This window comes from Moschus berezovskii, chromosome 4 (genome assembly GCF_049115385.1).
Source record: "Moschus berezovskii isolate FMDL1 chromosome 4, NW_MosBer_1.0, whole genome shotgun sequence".
Lineage (NCBI taxonomy): Eukaryota > Metazoa > Chordata > Mammalia > Artiodactyla > Moschidae > Moschus > Moschus berezovskii.
In genome coordinates, this window is record NC_142463.1 from 94,574,263 (window position 1) to 94,590,217 (window position 15,955).

At 44.6% G+C, this 15,955-nt stretch overlaps 1 protein-coding gene across 1 annotated transcript in view; it reads right to left on the bottom strand.

The window, feature by feature from the left end:
- Positions 1–6,876, bottom strand: part of TSPAN2 (tetraspanin 2) — a 40,021-nt gene extending 33,145 nt beyond the window's left edge. Inside the window, exon 1 of the mRNA XM_055402838.2 lies at positions 6,747–6,876. Coding sequence (XP_055258813.2) covers positions 6,747–6,815 — 69 coding nt within the window. The 5' untranslated portion in view covers positions 6,816–6,876. The remainder of the gene's footprint in view (positions 1–6,746) is intronic.
- Between the last annotated feature and the right edge of the window lie 9,079 nt (positions 6,877–15,955).

Sequence of the window (15,955 nt, forward strand, 5' to 3'; positions counted from 1 at the left end):
ACTGCCACAAGGAAGCCAGATAAGCAGACCAAAAGGGAGGACATTCCCTGCTCCATTCAGAAATGAGAGCCACAGGGGCACCTTTGATCTTTTAGGGCCACATCTAAACCAGTTGTTCTCAAAATGTGTTTCCTGGACCAGCAGCAGCAGCAACATCTGGGGGCTTCTTAGAAATGCAGACCTACTGAATCAGAATATTTGAACAAGATTCCCTGGTGATCTGTATGCACATTAAAGTGTGAGAGGCACTGATCATGGGGTTTTCCTATTTCCACCCAGTGGGCTCCGCTTGGTTGCACAGAAGCATGACAGAGAAGAAAACAAACAGCTGCCAAGCTGGTGTGTATTAACCAGAGCCATGTCAGTGACTGCTGAAGCTCCTCTAGGTGCTGAGGGGTGGGAGGAGGAGGAGACTGGCACAGCGCACTCACGCCCCCGAGGAGCAAAGACATTAGAGAGATAATAAACTACACTCAAAGGCACAAGGGAGTGTGGTTCATTATCTTACTAATAAAATAGACAACTAATGAGAACCTCGGAGAAGGCAATGGCAAGCCACTCCAGTACTCTTGCCTAGAAAATCCCATGGATGGAGGAGCCTGGTAGGCTGCAGTCCGTGGGGTCGCTAAGGGTTGGACACGACTGAGCGACTTCACTTTCCCTTTTCACTTTCATGCATTGGAGAAGGAAATGGCAACCCACTCCAGTGTTCTTGCCTGGAGAATCCCAGGGACGGGGGAGCCTGGTGGGCTTCCGTCTATGGGGTCACACAGAGTTGGACACGACTGAAGTGACTTAGCAGTAGCAGCAGCAATGAGAACCTGCTGTACAGCACAGGGAACTCTACTCAGTGTTCTGTGGTGACCAAAATGGGAAGGACATCCAAAAAAAGAGGTGATAAGTGTATACATATAGCTGATTCACTTTGCTGTACAGAAGAAACTAACACAACACTGTCAAGCAACTATACCTCAATAAAAAGTTAATTTAAAAAAAGGCTCAATGAAGCACCAAATAAAGGCCTCTTGAGTGTCTCAAGATCAAGGACTGTATCTTAATCATTTCTGAATGCCCAGCACTTGGCAGGGTGCTGTGCACATGCTAGGTGGTCAGCACATATTTGCTGAGTGACTAATTGCAGGGAAAAGAATCTCTCCTTTTGACTCCAGGCCTTCAATAAGCTACAAGACTCTTGCCACTTTGCTTGATTGGTTGGACTTCGTTTTTTTTTAAGTCGCTCAGTCGTGTCTGACTCTTTGCGACCCCCGTGGACGGTAGACCACCAGGCTCCTCCATGCAGGGGATTCTCCAGGCAAGAATACTGGAGTGGGTTGCCATTTCCTTCTCCAGGGGATCTTCCTGATCCGGGGATTGAACTCAGGTCTCCCACATTGCAGGCAGACGCTTTAACGTCTGAGCCACCAGGGAAGCCCTTAGGACACCTGTTTCCCACTTTTCCTTACTTTCCCGGATCTCTTAGATTTTGGATTCCACTTTCCTACTTGTCTTCCATTGTTTTAACAGAATCACCACTAATATCTGTATGAGTGTTTACTATGCACATGTACCATACTTAATACTTTACATTTATTTACTCTTTTATCTGCGCCAAAATCCTAGGTTGATGTTGGGACTAGATAAGAAAAGCCTCAAGGAGGTTAAACAGTTTACTCACCAAGCTTCCTTAGTTAGTTAGGAAATACTATGGCCAGGAATAAACTCAATGAGTTGCAAGTATCCACTTTCCAGGCTTCGAATCCGTGGATGTGAACTGCCATGCTGCCTAGACCTGCCTGAGGTCTGTAAGACTACTGGGATGATAGCTCTTGCTTCTCCAGGCTGGTCCCTATTATAGGGTCCTTGCCTCTCCCAGCAACACTGGGCACCCTCTGTCATCCACAATAGGGGAGGCTGGCAGCTGGCATTCTCTTCTCACCTTGACAGAAATCAAAAGTGGAGACCAGGGCTTCCCTAGTTGCACAGTGGATAAGAATCTGCCTGCCAATGCAGGGGACACAGGTTTGATCCCTGGTTTGGGAAGATTCCATATGCAGGGCAACCAAGCCTGAGTGTTGCAACTACCGAAGCCCAAGTGCCTAGAGCCTGCGCTCTTCAACAAGAGAAGCCTGGCATTGCAACTGAAGAGGAGCCCCTGCTCACCACAGCTAGAGAAATGTCCACGCGAAGCAATGAAGACCCAACACAGCCCCCCGCAAAAAAATCACAAAAACTAAAGATTAAAATAAGTAGAGACCATCCGACAACAGGGCTGAGGAAATTTCTAACCTCCTTCTGGGGTGGTCTAACTTTGGGGTGGACCCCAAAGAATACTTTCTTCGCGTATTGTTTTTTTCAGTTTTTCTGATAGGTGGTACCTCTGAAGTTGCTATTTGAAATAAGTTTGGGAAAGAGGAGGAAGCAACCTCTGTGAGCTTTGGTGGAGTCAAACATCTTTGACTCGCAAGCCCACAAGACACAGCCCTTCTTAAAAGGACACGTTAGACATCACCAAGTGAAACCCCAAAGCTGCATTACAACAGTGAGAAGGAAAGGAGAGCAACTTCAAACAAGCCATATATGGCATCGGACTTTCGACAATGAGCGGTCTTGCTTCCTGTTGGTCGGCAACCCTGAGCAGCTCACACAGCACAATGATAGGAAAACGCTGAACACACAACAAACCAAGGAATAAACAGCGCCCAGGTTTTTTTTTCTTTAAACCAACACAAGTGGCTTGTTGGATTGTGGTGTTTTATTTATATTGCTATGCAACGGAGGGAAAAAAATAAAGGTGATTTCAGTGAAATGCATGGAACTATGTCATGCTATCTGATTGTAGTGGCCGAATTTAGACACGACAGATGTTGGGAGGGGTTACGTGTTAGACATCAACTGTGATAACAAATTAAATTAGTGGGGCTCGGGGCTAGGCTTTACTTTTGTTTTGTTAAAATTCAAGGGTGAACACAGTCATCAGCCCTTGGCCAGGCTCTGGTGGGATCTAGTTGAACGTTTATAAAATCAGGAGCACGACCTAGGGAAACTTTAGCCAAGCAGCCAGAAGGAGGTTGCAAATCCATTTGTCAAATTGCAGATCACAAAATATACCCCACCCCCGCTTTCCTCTGCGCCTGCCTTCTGGTGAGTTCCAGACAGGAAAGGAAGCGCTGTCACCCAGGGAGACCTCAGACAGGCAGACACACGAGCATCTAAGATTGTGTGTAAATATTACGCTTCAAGTCCCAAGTCCCGCCAAACGCCTGTCCTTCCAGGAAAATTCTCCCCTGCTCTCTCCCCCTTCCCCAAACTTCCCACAAATTCTCCAGCCAGGAAAAAACAACATAAGAAGCTAGGGTGGGGCTTTTCTGCAGTCAGGTTCCCTTGGTTACAGTGAAGGTAGATACTCAGACTATGTATCCCAAACAATCGCTTTCCTCTAAATCATTAGGCACTTGTTTCAAGTCCCCCCATTCCCTTTTTAGTACAAGTATAGACATGGGAGACCTGCCCGGCCCTGGTCCCCATTCCTCATGGAACTGAGAGTGAGCAAGGCCCCGCTTCCCCTCCTGGGCCCAATCTGTGCAAAGAATCAGTCGACAGGTAATAAGTAGAAAGAGTCCTCCAGATAAAGTTGACAATTGATTATCTGTGCAAATAGCGAAGGCCATGTATATCACGTTCTCTAGACTCATGAATTCTTTCTAGGGGTGCATTCTGTGTGCTGAGTACTATTAGGCACTAGAGATATATTTGTGAGCAAGGCAGAAAAAAATTTTCTGCTCTCCGAGTATTCTAAGTTCTAGTGGGGAAAATCCACAAGTGCACATTGAGAAGCTAATGTGTAAATGAAGACAAGCTGCAAGTTCCTTGGCAGCAAACATACACACTTTTCCCAGATATTAAGGGACTCTGGGGAAAGAGGGCTAACTTTCATTAATGCTTTCTGTGTGCCAGGCACTTAATAATAATTTTAAAACACTGAGCACTTACTGTATACTGGGCTCATGGGAAGGCGAAATCAAATACTTTATGTCTTTCCTTTTAATCCTCTCAACAACTCTTACCCCAATTGTTCAGCTGAGAAAACAAGGCTAGAAATAAGAATAACTTGCTTAAGCACACTCTGCTTGGAATCTCTGCGCTTGAACCTGATCCCTTTGTCAGATGGCACTCTCACTTTTGCTCTGTTATTCTGCTGGGGATGGAGGTGGTGTATCACCCCCTCACCCTTGTCCACCTCCAGTCTACCAGTCCTTCTAAATTCAGTTTAAACATCACCTTCTTCAGGAGAACTGTTCCAACTCATCACTAAGGCTATGGACTTTTTAAAAAATTGCTTACTTATTTATTTATTGTGTGTGTGTTTCCATTTATTTATTTGACTGTGTGGCATGTGGGATCTTAGATCCCTGACCAGGGATCAAATCCGTGTCCTGCAAGTCCCTGCATTGGAAGCGTGGAGTCTTAACCACTGGACCACCAGGGAAGTCCCTCCTGTGAACTTAATTAGATAAGATATATAAAAGGCCATGCCTAACCCTAGTGGCTAACATATGGTGGGCATTCAAGCATTGCTTGTTCCTACCTCCCTTCCTTCCTGTGTCAGAGGTGTGAAATTTGTCACTTGATTATATACTGTTGTGTTTGTTGTTGCTCTATAGGCCTTGGTCATTTCTTCAACTAGATTAGCAGCTCAGGGAACAGTATTTTTATTTACAAATAGATATGCGTGATTGTGTGTGCATACAGATATTTATATTTACATATATGCTATTTTGACAAGTCTCATGTAATGATGGTTTAACAGAATGGTTCTCAAACTTGAACATGCATCAGCATTTCCTGGACTTGTTTAAAAAGATTTCTGGGTCTCTCCTCCAGAATTTCTGATTCAGCAGGACTGTGATGGAACTTAGAATGTGCCTCTCTGACAACTTTCCCGGAGGTGCTCTGGCTCAGGACTCACTTTGAGAACAGCTGGTTAACTCCATGTACCACAGTGCTCAGAAGCATGAAGGCTGAGCTGGAGGCCCACCTCTGCCTCTCACTAGCTGTGTGACCTTGGGCAAGTGGACCTATTTGTGCCTCTGTTTTTCCTTATTTGTATAAATGGGGATAATAATAGTATGCATATCCAGTGTTGTGAGGATTAAGTTAATAATGAATGCAATGTGCTTAGCACTGTCCCTGACACAATGAAAATGCTCAATAAATGTTGCCTATTATCCCTGGAAAGGCTGGCATGACATCAAGTACTAAATAAGCTGAACCCAGTCTAAGAATTCCTTCTCAGACTTAGATAAGACCTCTTTTAAGCAGTCAGAGTGTAACTGAAGCATAACACTTATAATTACAGCTTTGAAATTAAGCCAGACTATTACAAAGTACAACATAAAAGGCCTTTAGGAATGCCCCTCCCCATGTATGCTGGATGCAAATGACCAAGTATACAAAAGCCGTAAGTATTTTTAAAACTCAGGACTGTCTACCGGGTACCTGCTTCACACCTTACCCTGCTGAAGGATGCTGAGGATGGCAACTTGGCCTCTGAGAGCTTGGAACAGCTGGAGTCACCCAGGCCTCTGGGCTTATGGGTTGGCAGACACCAGTGGAGACCATCCTTCAGTAATTAGTTGGTGTCACTGAAGAAAAGCTCCCCAGAGTAGCCAGGACAGCCACCAACCTCCTCTATCCTAGTTGTTTGAAAGCCCTCAGCCCCCTGCTGCTCCCTCCCAGCTCCAAGAACTTCTGCACCCAAAGCAGGATCTGTATTTTCCTTCAGGGTCTATCTGAGCAGTTAGTGGCTGGCAGTCACTCAAGGAAGCCCAAGAAGGAATATGCACACGAGACAATTCTCAGACCTTGTCTCCCAGTCCTTCAGTGCCTCAGACAGAATATCTAGGAATTCAGGGATGGTCTAGCCTTAATCTTGTTCCAGTAATACGGGAGACAAGGGTCGTGGCCCTATCAGTCAGTGAACCGCTAATCCCTGGAATGTTGTTCATTCAATGCAAAGTTGAATGAGATCATCTCTGGGAGCAGTAGTATTTTGCAGAGCCTTCTGGCAGGGCGTTGTGGGGTGGTGCTGCCGCCCCTTGGAAGCCCCTCCCTTCCTCCCATTCCCTTGCAGAAGAACACAACCCCTTCCTTCCATCCCAGCGGTACCCTCCCCTAATATTCAGAAAAAGGATGGCCCCGCCAATATCACTTCCACTGCTACCCCCGATTTCCCACATAAGCCCACCACAGCCAGGTGCTGTCTTCACACACTCTGGATGGGGCACCACCTCTGGCAGTCCCGGCGCCCTGGCCAGGCCCTGGCTCCAACGGAAAGGCAGAGCGAGAAGGGGGTGTGTGCACTGGGGGCGGGGGTGGGGGTGGTGGTGCGGGGTGCGGGACGGAATCTGGAGGTAAGGAGAGGCTGGTGTCCCCGCATCTGGTGTCATCAGGCTCCAGATGAAAAGCAAGGCAAAGAGGTTCTTCAACGGGAAGAGCCACACGCACGGGGTCTCCCTGCTTCTCACCATTTTCCGTTGCTCGATCTCTCTCTCGGTTCTCTCCCCCTCCACCCCTCTCTCCCTCCCCCCAACCCCTTTTGTCTGCCTTTTTCTCACCTCCGCATTTTTGAACACCCAGCCTTCAGGAGCCGGGATCGTACGCCACAGCGGTCAGCTCCCTGGGAACCCCGGCCCTGCGCCCCCGCCCGGCCCCCTCCCCTGCCCGGCCCTCTCCGCTCCGGGTCTCACCCAGAAGAGCAGGTTGAAGCCGAGCAGCAGGTACTTGATGCACCGCAGGCCCCCGCGAAAGCGCCCCATGCTGCGGCCCCGGCGGCGGGATCCGGAGTCCCCAGGCCCGGGCTCTGAGCGCCGGGAGCCGGCGGGGAGGGGGCGGAGCGCGATGGGTGGGCGGGGCCGGCGGTGGGCGGGGCGGTAGCCCGCACCGGGTGAGAGAGGGTCGGGGAGGACCCGAGGTCCCGAGGCGCGCGATGGGTGGGGGCGCCGCGGGCCGGGGGTCGAAAAGCCGGAGGAGCGGATACCCGGCTCTCCCCCGGAACGAGGGAAGACTGCCTCCTTCCCTCCCCAGGCCGGGGGACGCGCCCCGCAGGCGCCGGGTTCGCGGTGATTATCGGAGCATCTGCGAGAAAGGAGCGTCCACTGGGAACCCGAGACCCATTTAATCAGCGCTCTGTGCAGACTCATTTGAGGCCTGCGGTGATGGTTGAGAATAAGGACACGGCCCTGGTGGCTATGGAAACCTGGCAAGGTGGCCTCGGGTAGAAGAGATAAGCAGGACCCAAGGCTGCCCAGAAGCTGTCAGTACCCATCGCGGGACACCAGGCCCGGGGCACCCGGGTCCCAAGTTGTGGTTTCCCAGCGCCTTGCCAGCGCACGGGCCGCGCGGAAGCAGATTCTAGGGGACCCTCCCTGGGCTCCTCCCGCGCTTCTCCAGAACTCTTACCTTAATAGGCAAGAACTGGGAGAAGGAGCGGGATGCGGTTTTCCTGCGTCCAGGAGGCTGTTGCCCGCGCTGCACCGCCTGGCCTGCGGAGGGGAGTCAGACAACCCGGGTCCTGATGGATTCGACAATGGAAACCCCTGGAAAGAAATGCAAAACCTCAGGGATTATTGTGATGTGGTGATGGGAGAAAAGCGGGAGCAGGTTTTGTTTTGCTTTGTTTTATTAATATAAAACCGCTGGTGGGGAAACCAGGCTCCCACTCCCATTGACTAAGTGTCTGCAATATGTGGTGCCAGACAGTACGGCGGGGGCGACAAGAAAGTGTGAAATCCAGGGAGCATATGCATTAATTCAGTAAAACTTCAAGTGCCTCTTATAGACCAGGGATAGCAGCAAGCCTCAGGGACTCGACAATGAGAAGACAGCCAGGCCTGGCGCGATGACTGGTGGTGGTAGAGACAGATCTGTGAACAAATAGTTTTAGCGAGACGAGGGCAAGGCTCTGGTAGGCACCTCCTGGCCTCAAGGCATCGGGCAGGGAAGGCATTGCTGGGGAGAGTGGGCAGGTCTTGAATGGGTCTGAATAAAGTGGAAAAGCAGATGGGGCAGCTTGGGCAAAAGTACAGGCTGGAGAGGCAAGGGCCTTCTGTGGGGACTTGAGAAGTGAGGGTCCCAAATGGAGCAGAGGGAGGTGGGAGGGGATGGTGCTAAACTATGCTGGAGCCTCCATTTTCCTCGTCTGCAACATGGAGATAATAGTACATACCTCATAGAGTTGTGAAGATTAATATTTGTAAAGTGCCTAGAACAATGCGTGGCACAGAGTAAGAACTGTAAGGGTTAGCTTTTACTGTGTGTCTTCCAGTCAGTTTCTACTATGTTGCCATCTTTGCCTACCTCTATGTCTTTGGACATGTGTTTGAATATCTCATGCATTTTACTTATGAAAATGAATAGAAGACAGAAAAACGAGTGTGCAGATTCAAGTAATAAGCGTAAACCCCAAATAGTGAAATAGTCATTAGGTATGCAGAAAGAGGCACATCTCTAGCTTCAGTCAGACAACTTGACATCTCTGATTTATTAAAAAAGAAAAAAACTAAATTAAAAAATAATGTCTAGTACATAGTAGAGATTCAATAAGTCTCTGAAGAAAATGAAAAACAATGATATCATACTTTAAATATATTGTTGAATATTATGTCTCTAAGTAAGACAGACTACATTTAGAGACTAGTCTAGGCTCTTTAGGAAAGAATCCCTATTATAAATCTATTGTTCTTTGGTATTACAATTTTAGTACACATGTACTGGAGACAGATCATTGCCTACAGAACTGTGGTGCTGGAGAAGACTCTTGAGAGTCCCTTGGACTGCGAGGAGATCCAACCAGTCCATTCTAAAGGAGATCAATCCTGGGTGTTCATTGGAAGGACTGATGCTAAAGCTGAAACTCCAATACTTTGGCCACCTCATGAGAAGAGTTGACTCACTGGAAAAGACTCTGATGCTGGGAAGGATTGGGGGCAGGAGGAGAAGGGGACAACAGATAATGAGATGGCTGGATGGCATCACCGACTCGATGGACATGAGTTTGAGTGAACTCCGGGAGTTGGTGATGGACAGGGAGGCCTGGCGTGCTGTGATTCATGGGGTCGCAAAGAGTCGGTCATGACTGAGTGACTGAAATGAACTGAACATAACGGATATAGATTTTGAGTGTAGACTTCCTCAGTCACTCCCTGTAACAAAGCTGCGTCTTAGGGGAGATGACTCTTGACAGGATTAGGGCATTCTAACTGATAACACATGTTCAAGAGTAGATTATTATAAGAAAGTAGGAAACTCCATTAAATAAGGAAGTTAGCCTTTAAACTAGACATTATGCAAAGCTAGAGACAGAAACTAAGCAGGGGTAAGATGGTTAGATTTCTATTTTTAGTCAAATTGGGGCTGTGTGGAGAATGTTTTGAAGTGAAGACTTGAAGCTAATTAAGAGACTATTACAGAAATGCAGGGATTCCCTGGTGGCTCAGTAGTAAAGAATCTGCCTGCAATACAGGAGACAGGGTTCGATTCCTGGATCAGGAAGATCACCTAGAGAAGGAAATGGCAACTTGGCTCCAGTATTCTTCCCTGGGAAATCCCATGGACAGAGGAGCCTAGTGGGCTACAGTCCATGGGGTTGCTAGAGTCGGACATGACTTAGCAACTAAACCACCACCCATAGCAATTCAGATAAGAAATGAGAAACCTGAACCAAGACAGGGGTAGTGGGCTTAGGAAAGAGGCTCAGATTTGAGAGATATTCAGACTTGATGAAAGATCAAGACAGATTGGATATGAGGGGTAGAGGGGAAAGAGAAGAGGATGACTGCTGGATTTCTTACTTGGGTAAGTAAGCAGACAGATCATGGAACCATTAACAGAGATAGCGCTTTTAGAAGGTGGTGCAGGTTTGGGGGAGAATGTTACAGACACTGTAGGTGGACTCACCTGTCACCCAATCCTACATCCGATTTAGAGGATGGGAATGCTTCCTGGTATCCTTTCCAGCTAGGCATGGTCGTATAACATAGTTCTGATTAATGGCATTTATATGAAAGTCTGTTGGAAGGTTTCTGGAAAACCTGAAATTGTCTTGAAAAAAGGTTCATATCGCTGGCGTTGTTCCCTTCCCTTTTTTCCTGTCTTGAACTAAGACATGATGCCTAGAGCTGTAGAACATTTTGTGACTGTGAGGAAAGGCCAAGAAATTGCAGACTTGCCAGCCAGGAGATCACTGAACTGTGGAACCAACACCAGCAGCCACCTATCTCCAGATTTCTTGTTATGTAAGAAAAATAACCCTTGCTTTGTTTGACGCATATATTCTGTTATTTGTGGCTGATGATATTTTAACTGACATAGGGAGATAATACTTTTGTCTTTGGATCTGTTGAGTTTTAGATCTGATGGGAATTCCAGATGATGTGGTCCAAGAGACAGATGGAAATATGATTGGGATTTTGGAGAGAAGTTTGGACTATAAGTTTAGGTTGAAGATTCATCAGCAAATGCTGATAATAGAAGCCAATGTTCTCCAAACTTTTGTCCACACATTCCCTAAAATAATTACGAAAAATTATATCCTTCTTTGCACATTTCTCCCAATATTTTATTATGAATATTTTCTTTTATTTACTTATTTATTTTTTATTGGAGGCTAATTATTTTACAATATTATATTGGTTGCTTTTGTCATACATTGACATGAATCCACCCCGGGTGTACATGAGTTCCCCCTCCCAAACCCCCCTCCCTGAATATTTTCAAACATACAAAAAGTTGAAATAATTGAGCAGTAAACACCATATACTCACTGCCTAGATTCTACATTTTGCTTTAGTTACTTTACTTACCTCTACATCTCTCCATTCATCAATTTATCTTATTTTTTATGCACTTATAGGTAAATTTTAGACATTAATGCATTTTACCTCTAAACTCTTTAGAATGAATAACAGTAAGTAGAGTTCTAATATTTGTTTATACTTTTTAAAGATGAAATTTATCTGAATGAAATGTTCACATTTTAAGCATACCAGTCAATGATTTTGGCAAATATGTTTGCCTTTCTAACTCCAAACCCTGTTAAGGTTTAGGATATTACTGTCACCACTAGAAAGTTTCCTTGTACCATTTCCTGGCCAGTCCATGGCCCCATCTCCCCTGGGGAAAACTACTGTTTTAATGTTTTTACTATAGATTAGTTTTTCTTGTTACATAATATCATACAAATAGAATTGTACAGTATTTATTCTCATGCATTAAACTGACACATAAAATTATGTGTCATAAATTTGAGTGTATGCAAAAGATCTCATTATGATGTATTTAAAATATTTTGAAAGAAAATGTTCACGTTCCTCATTTTAATGCATTCAGTAGAAACTAGTGTGATCTGCTACCTACCATCATCCAAATTTTCTTTTTCAGATTTAATATCTGAAATGACAATATGAAATTTTTGATCAAAAGTTTTAGATGATGTTCTCTTCAATTTTTAAACATTTATATTTATGAGCAGCTTAATTCAAAATAATTTCTTAAATTGAGGTATAATTGACATGCAACATTCATTTTTGGTGTAAAAACATAATGATTCATCGTTTATATATTCATCATCTGTTAAAAATACATGAACAAGCTCCTTGAAAGTTTTACGTCTTTCTTTTTACTCCTTGAACTTGTATTTTATTTCATGAAATGTAATCCTAAAGCAATGCATTTTTATGCTTGAAAGATTTTTCTTGAATGTTCTTTTATATTTGTCTGAACAAATATTTTTATATGTTTATTAAAAGAGATTAAATGTTTCCTCCTGAGACCATAAAGCTTCAAGTTTTAATTAATTTCTTATAGACTATTATTAAAATTATTCTTAGTATAGAGTTGACTAACATAACAAATGCATCTTAAATAAGCAATCATTAAACATAGAAGTAAAATATTCCTGGAAGTGTATCTGTTAATGAGATTGGTGGAGTTGGGATTTTTTTTCTACTAGCTCATGTATCCATGAATGAGAATATTCCTTATTGCTAGAACAACACAGGTCCCAGTGTAAATCTCCTTAATATTTTTTTTTATTGCTTTGATATTAATGCTGAGAAACTATGGAAGGAGTTGTTATAGCAATGCCAATCAATTCTTTAAACCCCTTCTGAATTATATGCCCCAATTTACATACTGATCTATCATCAAAAACTATTTCTAATGATCTATAGCTGACAACTTCATTTAGTGTTTCTTCAATTTTTTTGAAAACATAGTTGGAACTCTTCTAACTTACAAGAGCATTTGTTGCTCATGTTATAGTCATTCATTATATTAATGTCATTGTTAGCGCTCTCAGTACCTACATGAATTTTTCAAGTTGCTGGTCCAGAGAATTTTATGTATTAACTCTGGGGAAATGTACTGTAATTAGATTTAGGATGAGTGAGCAGTAGCTTGTAAGGGAAGACACCTTGATCACAGACATATTCTCAGACGGATCGATTCTAGGAAAGAGTACATGTGGAAACTGAGGATCTGGAAATGGATTCTTTAAAAACTATTCATGTTGGAGTACCCCTGGAAAGATTTCTTATACTGCCAGGATATGCATGCCTGAGACAAAAGGCTGTTTTAGGCAACCAGAATGGATAATATGGCCAGGGAGAATGTGAGAATGGTTGAGAACAGAAATTTTAGAACAACAGCATTTTAGCAAGTTTGCTTCCCTGGTGCCTCAGACAATAAAGAATCTGCCTGAAATGCAAGAGACCCGGGTTCGATCCTTGGGTTGGGAAGATCCCCTAGAGGAGGAAATGGCAACCCACTCCAGTATTCTCACCTGGAGTCTATTAGGAAACAAGTACACGGACAAGTACAGAGGAGCCTGGTGGGCTACAGTCCATGGGGTGGCAAAAAGTTGGATACGACGGAGCAACTAACATACACACAAGCACTCAAATGAGACTGGACAGAAATGACCAGAGAGGTAAGAGAAAACTCAAAAGAAAGTGATGTCACAGAAGCCGAGGGAGCAAAGGGCTTCTGAGGAGGGAATGGCCACCGCACAAACACCTCAGTGATAGCAGCTGAGATTACAGTTCCCTGGAATTGGCGTTATTGAAATTTAGGATCTTGACAACTGGGTAAGAGCTATTTCAGAATAGTAGGGGGATGTTCCTCCAGAATAGGTGTACTTCGACTTCTGCAAATCATCTCAAGTTACTACCACAGTGTATTCAGATGACAAGCGCATTTAAAGGTTGGTTTTACAAGTTGCCAGGGGAGTTCCCCGCTAATCACCATGATCAAAATATGTACGTCTCCTTTTTCATGATGGTTATTTCCTATATACTCCTATCTTGAAGGTGTAGTCCTTCAGAGGGGGGACCAGGTTTGGGTGGGGTCTCCTAATAGACTCCTTGCCTTAATGGGATTTCAGGCTTTACTTCATAAGCCCCAAGTCTTTGCAGTTGTTGAAACAGAAACTTGGGGCCAAATATGGCCTTCAGTTCAGTTCAGTTCAGTCGCTCAGTCGTGTCCGACTCTTTGCAACCCCATGAATCACAGCATGCCAGGCCTCCCTGTCCATCACCAACTCCCGGAGTTCACTCAAACTCATGTCCATCGAGTCGGTGATGCCATCCAGCCATCTCATTCTCTGTCGTCCCCGTCTCCTCCCGCCCCCAATCCTTCCCAGCATCAGACTCTTTTCCAGTGAGTCAGCTCGTCGCATGAGGTGGCCAAAGTATTGGAGTTTCAGCTTTAGCATCAGTCCTTCCAATGAACACCCAGGATTGATCTCCTTTAGAATGGACTGGTTTGGTACCTGCTTAATTTCGAGGGTTCTTGCTTTCATTTCATCATGGGCTTTGTAGATTCTCTTGCTTTTGTGCTAGCTAAGCAATATGTTTTAAAAAAGATGCTTATATATTTCTAGTGTTTAGTTTCAATGGAGAATGTAGTTTAGGATCAATTCTGCCCTAGTGCTAGAAAAAGAAGCCCGGTGTGCCTGCTGTTGTGACTTTCATTCTGATAAGCAGGTCACGGGCAGTGTTTTGACTGTTAGGTTTGCAGCATATTAATCCTGTTGCTATGCAGTTGTTGCTGGAAAATAGTCTGTGGGCTCAGGGTTTCTAAACCAACCATGTCTTGGATGCCCAGAGAAGGAAGGAAGGCGAGGGCCTTGGCTTGCTGATTACAAACTATCTCCATGGTCACAGGTTGTTGAGCTCTCCTGTCACAATGTTTTCCCAGCAGCATTCAGGCATCTGTGGCTTCCTCTCATTATTTTTCTGCTTCTCATTATTTTTCTGGTGTTTGCTGGTGAGAGGAAGGAGTATATACTTGCTTGTGCAGGCATGTATGAAGCAAGAGAAGGGACTATGAAACAGGAGAGAGGAGCAAACTCAAAAGACAGTTGTTTTCACAACCTTAGGAGTTGGGGAATAACCTAGTCATTTTAATTTTCCCTTTTGTAGGAGGTTGGGGAAAGGAGAGGAACATAACCCATTCAGGTCTGAGTTCTAAGTCTGAATATTTACTGTGTCTTCTAGATGATCCTCATTTGAATGATCTGAATTAGGAAATTAATTAGATTAATTAAAAATTACAGAATAATAATCTGGTATTATTTTAATGTGATTTTTCCTTTTGTTCCTAAGTTTCAACAGAGGCCCCAAACACTGAGAACAAAATCATAGCTACTTAAGGACCTTTATAGTCTAAAGCAATGTGCAAGACTGTCTGCATAGTCAGGGTTCTCTGGAGAAACAAAACCAATAGGATGTACTTGTATATGTACTAAAGGAATTACTCATGTGATTATGGAGGTTGAAAAGCCCCACAATCTAACGTCCACATGCTGGAGACCCAGGAGAGCCAATGGTGTAGTTCCAGTCCAATAGCTGGCAGGCTCCATATCCAAGTAGAGCTGATTTTTCAGTTGGTTCTGATTTTTCAGTTCCTGAAGGCAGGAAAAGACCAATGTCCCAGATCAAGGAAGTCAGGCAGAAGGAATTCTCTCTTACTCAGCCTTTTTGTTCTAGTCCAGTCTTCAGCTGATTGTGTGAGGCTCACTCACATTAGGAAGGCAATCTATTTTGCTCAGTCTACCCATTCAAATGTTAATCTCATAACAGACACATTCTCACAGACACATCCAAATAATGTTGGGCAGATGTCTAGGTACCCTCAGTCAAGGTGACATGTAAAATCAATCATCACACAGTCTATATAGGACTTGCAAAAGATGGAATGAAACATGATTCTGTTAGCCAAGGGCACCCCTTATCATCTTGGCTAAGAGAAGGCTAAGAGTACATTGACAGATTAAAAAGAGAGGGTCAGTCTCACCCTACCAAGGAGAAGGGTGATGGATGGGATACTGTCCCTTCCCAACTTCAAGTCACCTGTAACAGGCTTCAAGAAAACCCCTGGAGGGCTTGACAGATGTCCCTGGAGTTTTTGGGGACAGAAGAACTGGTACTGGATTCATGTCTGGCGCTGTCCCCACATGATAGAGTACAAGTTGGCCTACACTGAGAATGATAGACTTAATGACATGAGTGTTTCCTGAGGACCAGACATGAGCCCTTTGGAGAGACTTGCACTTGGGATGTCCTAAAAGATACCCTGGCAAGAGGAGTTCCCAGCAGATGTGGGGGTGGGGTGGGGAATAGTTAGAAACCAGGGGCTCCAGGGATAGTCATGATTACACAGCTAGAAGGGGCATTCCCCAACTCAAGAGAACTAAAGATGGGGCAGGGGCTTCAGAGACCATAAAAATTTACTGTCACTTATGGACATGGGAAATTTATGGGATATTCCATGTTCAAACCAGCTATGCAAGCATTACATGAGACATCTGGCTGCACAGCCTTTGATGGGAATAATGTAAATAATAGACTTTATTGAGCATTTAACATGCAGAGCTCTGTTCTAAGCTCATTATGTTATT